Raw genomic sequence first — 9,161 nt, 5'->3', positions numbered from 1 at the left:
TTTATATCCTTAGCTGCCACAGTAATTGCTGGTAAACCTGCTAAATATGAGGGAAAGAGAAAAACTCTGACTGAGACTTCTGGTTTTGCAAATTTTTAATATATTTTACAGAATAATAGATCTGAATCTCAAATTCTATTTTCCTCTAATGTAAAAGATCACACTTATATTTTGAGAATGTCCTATTCAGTTATTCAATTGAGACTGAGTCAGTTTGAAAAATATGTACATATACACTAAATATCAATGAAAATTGTCATTAGATTTTAAAATATCAATGATTTAGTTATCAATTACCTATATTTTGTTGTGTAAAGAGAACATTTAAAATATTTAATGGTAGTTTCTTACTTTTCATTTAAAATAATCCATACTTTTTCAGTTTTGAAACTAAAACCATACAAGAACATATATTAATGTTACAATGCCAAACACCAGCTACACAGCCACTTCTTGTCCACGTATTTTAAACCATATTAATAAACCCTAAAACAATATGTATTTTTCATTTATTCTGTTTATTTTTGAATTAAACTTTTAAAACAATTTCAATCTTTCTTATCTCAAACGGCTTTCTTCACATTTTAATTAAACTATTATCATTTGTTTCCTTGATATAGTTAGTTTCAACATTAAAATGAAGTAAAATTTACATATTTAACAGAAGAAAATGTAGTACTACAACTTGATTTTTATAAAATGAATATTGTATTTATATATATAAAACGTAAAATTTGATAGGTATAATTACAGATGACCCTCGAACAACACAGGGATTAAAGGCGCTGACCCTCCCAGCAGTCAAAAATCTGTGCATAATTTATAGTAAGTCTTCTGTATCCATGGTTCCTTCCTAGCTACTGCTGAAAAAAAAACACGTATTGGACCAGTGCAATTCAAACCTGTGCTGTTCAAGGGTCAAATGTACAGTAAACTAGCATAGGAAAAGAGCATTTTCCTGGTAAACCAATGCAAAATGCTTAAAGTGACCACAATAAGAATGGCTCTCGGTAGAATATAGGGGTCTGAGGTCTTGGTAGAATATAGGGGTCTGACTTTCATCTGTAGATGAGTCTATTTGCAAGAAGTCATCTCTCAAATTGAGCACTTTCATGAAAAAAAAAATACTACCTCTTACCAATATGTCATTAATCAAACTACCGATCGCACTGTGTTAACTTCCTAAAAAGGTTAACTTTAAATTGCATGTAATTAAGTAGCATACATTTAAAAAGAAAACAGCCTTTCCAAAAAATTTGCACAGGTAGAAAGCAATTTCAGCAACTCTCAGGCATACTTAGTATAATTTTTAAAGGGATTTTGAAAAGTAAAGTGAAAATGGACAGTTTTCATGAAAGTAATTAAGTTTCCCAAAGTGGAGATGAATATATAACTGTAAAGTTGCCTCTGGATCTCTTAACAAATAACAAAAACAACTAATTTATCTTTCCCTCCTGGCCAATAATTCTCTTCATCCCCTTTATCCTTAGCTACAATTTCTGTATGTTGGAAAGATGGTTGGAAAGCCAAAAGCTTCAGGACTTTCCTCAGGTCACTGGACTGATCTGTCCCTCCTCGTCCATTCCTCCAACGCTCATTCAGAGCCTCTGGCTCATTTCCCAAGGCCTCTCTGTTGGATGTCCTTTGCCTGCAATCATTGTTATAGAGGAAATGAGCTTAAAACTTATTCTCAGTGGTCCTGAGTTTAACATGTGTCTTTGGAGAAGGTAGTGAGGATCCCTGAGCCTCAATTTCCATCTAAACTGTAAAGGATGTGAGGAGATTTCTTTAAATTATTTTCAATGCTGTGAATCACTGTGTAAACTATAAAGAAAAAAATTAAATGCCATAATGATGATGATGATAATTTCAGACATCGTCATCTTAATATTTTATTAACTAAATCTCATAACACTAAATGTTTACAATTGCCTAGGGTAAAGGCATACTAACTGTCCCAAGATAAATTCTTGTCTGGTATAATATTCCCTTCTGTTGAAATCTAAGGTGACTCAGTCAGCACTCAATAGATACAGTGATGCTTGTGCCAGAGACTGCCTAGTTTCCCATCACGTACCTAAAGGCACTGATTTTCTCCTTAAAATCTTCGTAACTTTTCCCCTTTTGCCTTTATGAGCACTTCTCAAATTCTTAAAACATTTCCACCTGAAGATGTCAAAACGCACACCTATGGCCTTTTACAACGTAGCCAACCTGCCTTAACAACAACAGACATTCTAACCAAAATCCACACACTGCCCTTATATTTCCACCCTCAAGATTTTTAATTAAATGATTTATTTTACATTTCTTAACATCCCTAGAGAAAGAGAGAAAAAGTGGCGAGCCCAGGAATTGAGATCTAAGCCTACATTCATTCAAACAACACATTTCATTTAGGAGAATGAATTGCAATAATTACTTCATTTCCTCTATATTCTACTCACTATTATTTAAATGTAAAATATAAACTCTCCTACTATTATGGATACTTGAGAAATGAAGGCAAAATCACCCAACATGTTAAGAAGAGACTGCACAAGGTAGATATTTCATAGTCTATTTTTTTTTTTTTTTTTGTCTTACACGGGCCTCTCACCGTTGTGCCCTCTCCCGTTGCGGAGCACAGGCTCCGGATGCGCAGGCTCAGCGGCCATGGCTCACGGGCCCAGCTGCTCCGCGGCATGTGGGATCTTCCCGGACCAGGGGCACGAACCCGTGTCCCCTGCATTGGCAGGTGGACTCTCAACCGCTGCACCACCAGGGAAGCCCTCATAGTCTGTCTTTAACTGAAAACATTTCATGCAATTTTTATAGTTCCCACGTGCAGCCTAAGCCCTGGCATAATCTGATCTATGTGTTTTCATGAAGTGTATATATAGAATAAAAGGCATCTCTAATGACTGGATTGACAAAACTGTAAAATATAAGGTAAGGGACAAATCATCAATATTTAAGATGTATATACCAGTGGAAATTTGAAAGAATAAGAACTCGATTTAAAAAGGCAGCAGTTATCCATATCAAAAGAAAATTATTTTATGTGCAATGGACTCTCTTCCTTTTAGAAGACTAACTTAAGATTGACCAAAATAACTTCACTTTCATGAAGCTTTCCAGTCTTCTTTTAAAGTTATTCAGAAAAATCAGAAGCCTTTAAAAATAATGTAAGTCAAAACTATATTTCATAAACCAAGGAAAACATACAATTTTAAAACATTAGAAAAGCAGGAGATTACATTTCCTTTAGAGATCTAGGGTAATGTGAGGCTAATGGTACAGATACTCAAACCAGAGTTCACTGCTATCTCCTCTTTTTTTTTAAGGTGTGAAAAATTGGAATGCAATTCAAAATAACCCATGGAGAGAGGATAATGTTAGAATTAACAATACTCATTAATATTATTTATTAGTTTCATTATAGTGTGATTTACTAATTAACAGAGAGATAATAGTTGACATTTCCTAAATTCTCATTCCTTGGAGAATTAGCTGACTCATCATTATTTCTATTTTATCTTTCATGCCTTTGTGAAAAGGCACACATTCTTTATGTGAAGGCTATTATTTTCCACTTATCTGTTCTTTTCCAGTTTAAGCGATTTATATTTGACATGCATAAAAAGTTTTCAAGTTCACCTAAGCATCACATCCTCCAAATTATAAAAGACATAAAATACAACTTAAACATTCTACCATATACAATTCGGAGAGAAGCACAAAAGAGATACTTAGGTAAACGTTTCTAAGAACACAGTAGGTAATTTTCTTCATGTTCTTTATGCTACCAGTAGTTGACCAATGAGTCCGGAATTTCTTTCTTTGATTAAGGCAGCAATAATGGTGGCACCTTGCCTTAAACTTTCCTGTAGCTTCTGTTCATCCTGAAAGAAAAGATAAAACAATAATTATTTTAGAAAGAAAAGGTATCAACACATTAAATTTAATAAGGACCTACTTTTCTTTTTAAAAAAAATTTATTTTTGAAAAACTTTATAAACATAAATACATTGTATAAGTTTAAGGTGTACAATGTGATGATGTGATATACATATATACAGCAAAATTATTACTAAAGTAGGGTTAGTTATCACACCCATCATCTCATATAGTTACCATTTTTTGGAAGGGGGGTGAGAACGTTTGAGATCTACTCTCTCAGGAACTTTGAAGTATACAATACAGTACTGTTAACTATAGTCACCATCTGTACATTAAATTCTCAGAACTTACCCATCTTATAAATGGAAGTTTGTATCCTTTGACCAACATCTCCCCATTTCCTCTACTCCTTAGCCCCTGGCAACCACAATCACAGACTCTGTTTCTATGTGTTCAAGGAGACACTTTGCAAGGCTTGCTATTCTTTGGGCTCAGCACTGCACAGAACTCAGACCACAGCCATTGTCCCAAATAAAGGAGAAACGCTTTTATAAGCACTTTCAGTATAGAAAAAATATCTGCTGAAAGTACCAAAAGAAGCAATGACACAATTTCAAAAGCTAATAATATGAAACAAAAGATTATTTTCCCTTAATCCAATATTGAAGACCAACTTTGGCTCTTCACTTAAGTGTGAATATTTCTTTGATGATACAAGCCTTCTCTTCACCTTTTTCTTTTTCCTGAGGGTTCTTCAACAACAGACTTTGTTATAAACTATGAGTACTGGTGTGGAGGAAGAAAACAAAACAAAAAACCTGCTTGTTTTTGATGTAAAGATCAGGCAGATTTGTGAAAAGAGTTATTTCACAAGTTGCTAAAATGTGATTTTCCCTTTGAAATCATATTTCCCTATGAAATTCTGTTTTTTCTAATTATTTAGGCTTCTTGAAGGTATGAGGGGATGATAATATGAAGGGAAAATGAAAGAGGAAACGGTTAATATGTTAAATCCTTGGGTTATGAATTGTGCTAGGTTTAAAAAGAGGGATCTGGTAAACAATTTCTACACTTCGGCATCGTCCGTAATGCCTTATCCCAACATTCAGTACATCACTGGGACCCATTGTTTCTACCTCCTTAACGTTTCTTGAATCCATATACTCCACTCAAACCGCCACTGCCAGCATAATACCTCTGGCCCTGAATTACCGAAACAATCTCATAGTCTCTCTGAAGTCTGTCCTCTTCTATCCTATTTCCCACACAGCAATGAAAATACTGATTTTAAATAATAAAAATCTGATCACATCATTATCCTGCATAAAATCTTTTGAAGGCTATATTTAAACTTCAGGATCAAGTATTAACCCTTTACCTGGAAGGTCTTTTATCCTTCCAGCCTCTTCTTACCATTCCCTTAAAATCACTCAGTTCTCCAAGCCATGTAGAACTGTTTAAGATTGCCCAATCTGGGCTTCCCTGGTGGCGCAGTGGTTGAGAGTCCGCCTGTCGATGCAGGGGACACGGGTTCGTGCCCCGGTCCGGGAGGATCCCATATGCCACGGAGCGGCTGGGCCCGTGAGCCATGGCCGCTGAGCCTGCACGTCCGGAGCCTGTGCTCCGCGACGGGAGAGGCCACAGCAGTGAGAGGCCCGCGTACTGCCCCCCTCAAAAAAAAAGATTGCCCAATCAAGCCATTTTTCAAGGTTTCATCCCTTTGCACCAGCTAAATCCCTTTGCCAGAAAAGCTGTCTCACTCCCTCTCCTGGCCTAGCTTACCCTAGTTACTCTGAGGTTCAACTCAGTTATCAGTGACTCCTGAAATCTCCCTTGACTGCTGTTCTTCAACCCAATTTGAGTGAGGTGAATCTATACGCTTCCATAGCTATGAATTCCTCTAGCACACTGAATTCTTATAGTCTTTTTAGCTGGCCATCTATTCCACCAGATGATCAGTTTCTTGATGTAGAGAATATTTTACCTTTGAATATAAAAAACTTAGTTCAATGCCTAACACATGGTTGCCCTCCATACATTATAACAAATTCAAAGCAAAGGAGGGTTGACAATGATAGACATATGTTCACCCTTTCAGTCTGACTCATTTGTTAACAATGACCACTATCTGGTTACTTTGTTTACTCCTATTTACATATTTAGCCAGAAGTCTGGCAACAGTACAGAGAAGAATATTATCTTATCGAAGCCTTCCCACTACCACCACGCCTCCACTAGCCCAGGCCTGGGTTTCTCATCTATGATGATGGTAGTAAGAGATCACCTCTGCTTAAACTATTCTTTCCCGTCAGTTTCCCTGATTGTGTTCCAAGAGGTGGAACTGGGGAAGATGCACAGGGGCTGTATGGTGGCTACTTTGCCTCTCGTGAGTGAGTTTTAATGACATTTCAATAATGGATTTCAAATGCTGTACCGGTTTCCAGAATATCAAGTCACATTAGCAAATCATTTAAAAGCCAAATATGCTTGAGCTTAAAATGTGATTCACTTAGATAGGAGCAGATATCATTCATGACACACCATTTATAAATACAGAAATAGTATTCTAAAACTGAATAAAACACAAACCAACTATAGGTATGTATTTGTCACTCAATAATTAATTAATTACAATGTTGCAGGGTATGATACACATCTACTCCCAAGTCTCATTAAAATGAGATATACAACAGATGATGATAATTAAGGTTTCCCATTCAAAAATAAACAGAAAAAGGCTATCTGTATAGCCTCTTTGAAACCAGTTTACACTTATAATGAAAGCAGCATGGTAACAAAGAAATGAAGGGGGAAAACCTGTTTAAGATCCTAGGGCTAGAAAAATCACTTTTCTCTATCTTGGAATAAATCTTCCATGCTCATTTTGATTACTCCACAACTTACATATCTTTAGCTACTAACAAATTTAAGTAAGATTGTTCTTTTAAAGATTACTTTGGCAATTTTTTATAGGCATCATTTGGAAAGACTCGAATTCAGTGAGAAGAACCTATGTTATTCCACTAAATATTTGTTTTCCCTCTCTGCCTGACCTCAATCATTCCATCTTTGAAAAATATGGGATTTTAAGAGCTGATTTAAACAAGATGGTGAGACATACATATACTAAGAAAATTCTAGTATGTACAAAAATTAGACAAATAATTTATGGATTTCAAACTCATTTCAAAATTCCATACCTCTATAAAAGTATTGATAACGTAAGTAAAAAATGCAAGGAAATAAATCTTTAAAAAGCATTTCCTGCTGAAAGTGGATTTGCAAAACAGTGTTTTCAATCCTTGATGGAGATAGGGAGTGGAGGGGCATTCCAGGTGGTCGTTTTATTATCAATCATCCATATTTATGCACATGTATATGCATACATTCCTTTGTGTGCTCCAAATATTATATAATAAAAATGTTTAGTGTTAAAACTACGTAAGCAAGGTCAACATGAACACTGAAAAATCACGTTGATGGTATGCACTCTTGATATGCTATCACGAAATGATATTGACCTCTGTGGTCTCCCTCCTCAAAACCCATAACGCCAGTCTAGTCATGAGAAAAAACATCAGACAAACTCCAATAGAGGGACATACTACAATATATCTGACCAGCACTCCTCAAAATTATCAAGTTCATAAAAAAACAAGGTTAGTCTGAGAAGCTGTCACAGCCAACTGTGGAGACATGACAGTTGTCTCCTAAGGAGACATGACAACTAAAGGTAATGTGGTATCCTGGGATAAAAAAAAAATTTCGGTAAAACCAAGGCAATCTGCATAAACTATGGCTTAGTTGTTAATAATAGGGGAAACTGCACAAAGGGCACAAGGGAACTCTGTACCATCCTCTCAATTCTTCTGTGAATCTAAAACACAAAGTGTATTATTTTTCAAGAAAAGATGTGTTTAATCAGGCTCTAGAGTCAGATTGCTGGTATTCAAATACTGGCCTTCACAACTGTCAGATATCTTTGAGCAAATTATCAAAGTTTTATAGTTCTGCGTTTTTCATCTAAAACTGGGGTAACAATATTATCTACTTTACAGATTTTTCTGTAGGGACTAAACCAGGTAAGACATGTAAATCACAGATACCTAACAAATATTCTATAATAACAGCTGTTAGAATTATCATTTTTACGGAGGGTACTGTTTCAGCCACAACAATAGCTGATAACACCTACTCACCATACATAACCATTAAATCTGGTAAACTCTATGTAAAAATGTTGTTTGCCGATCTAAGACAGTAACCAGTGCATATCTACAGTCCTTGAAAGCAGAGACCATTCATCTCAGATGTCTTGTTGAGAGAATTTTTTGAAACTATAAAGAAGAGAAATAGAGTCCAAGTGAATGATGGTCTCTCTGGATATAAAAGACAGAGATTACAATTTAAAGTTGACAAAGGTGGCTCAGATTGCGCGAAAAACATCCCTGCGACGGGAGAGTTGCAAAGAAGTCCTAAAATTCTGCTGAAAATTCCCCTTATTTGGCCAGTTCCTAATCGGCACTTGCACAGGTAGACTCCATGGGGCCTAGCAGAGAATAATTTCTGGGAAGCTGGAGCAATGAGCAGAGATTTTAGAAGCTGCACTGCACTTAGAAGATTAGATGTGAGGTAGGCTGGGACAAGAAGACCTTGGTGAAGACCATGCCTATAACCTAGGAATAAAGACAAAACTGAACTAGAACTGCCCTAACAAAGCTTTACAAGATCCAGAAGAGCCAGTTGATTTCCCAGTAACACACATGCTTGCCAGAACAAATTTTAATATTCTTTGGAGGAAGCTAAAATAAACTAGAGCTTTTATAATGCTTTGTAAGTAACAGATGGCATACAATAAAATATTACTTGACAAGTAAAGAACACAAAGCAGCAAAAATAAATAAATAAATAAATAGACTACCCATAAACAAGAGCAAAAAAAAATCAATTTAAACAGACCCAGAAATGATCCATATATTGGAATTACCCTGCAAGGATTTCAAAATAACTAAGATTAATATATTTAAAAAATAGAGGAAGAGAAGGAAACGTTGATGAAAACTGGGAAATTTTAACATAGAATTGGAATCTCAAATAAAAAAACAATTTTTAGGCTTCCCTGGTGGCGCAATGGTTGAGAGTCCGCCTGCCGATGCAGGGGACATGGGTTCGCGCCCTGGTCCGGGAAGATCCCACATGCCGCAGAGCGGCTGAGCCCGTGAGCCACGGCCGCTGAGCCTGTGCGTCCGGAGCCTGTGCTCCGCAACGGGAGAGGCCAC

At 36.2% G+C, this 9,161-nt stretch overlaps 1 protein-coding gene across 2 annotated transcripts in view; it reads right to left on the bottom strand.

The window, feature by feature from the left end:
- Window positions 1–764: 764 nt before the first annotated feature.
- Window positions 765–9,161, bottom strand: part of CRPPA (CDP-L-ribitol pyrophosphorylase A) — a 299,083-nt gene continuing 290,686 nt past the window's right edge. For both annotated transcript variants that reach the window (XM_029234261.1, XM_029234263.1), the window contains one exon: window positions 765–3,884. In XM_029234261.1, coding sequence (XP_029090094.1) covers window positions 3,780–3,884 — 105 coding nt within the window. In that variant the 3' untranslated portion in view covers window positions 765–3,779. The remainder of the gene's footprint in view (window positions 3,885–9,161) is intronic.

This window comes from Monodon monoceros, unplaced genomic scaffold, assembly GCF_005190385.1.
Source record: "Monodon monoceros isolate NGI ecotype Baffin Bay Population unplaced genomic scaffold, NGI_Narwhal_1 Super_Scaffold_2, whole genome shotgun sequence".
Classification (NCBI taxonomy): domain Eukaryota; kingdom Metazoa; phylum Chordata; class Mammalia; order Artiodactyla; family Monodontidae; genus Monodon; species Monodon monoceros.
Note: the sequence above shows the minus strand (reverse complement) of the source record. Positions and strands in the feature narration are given on the sequence as shown.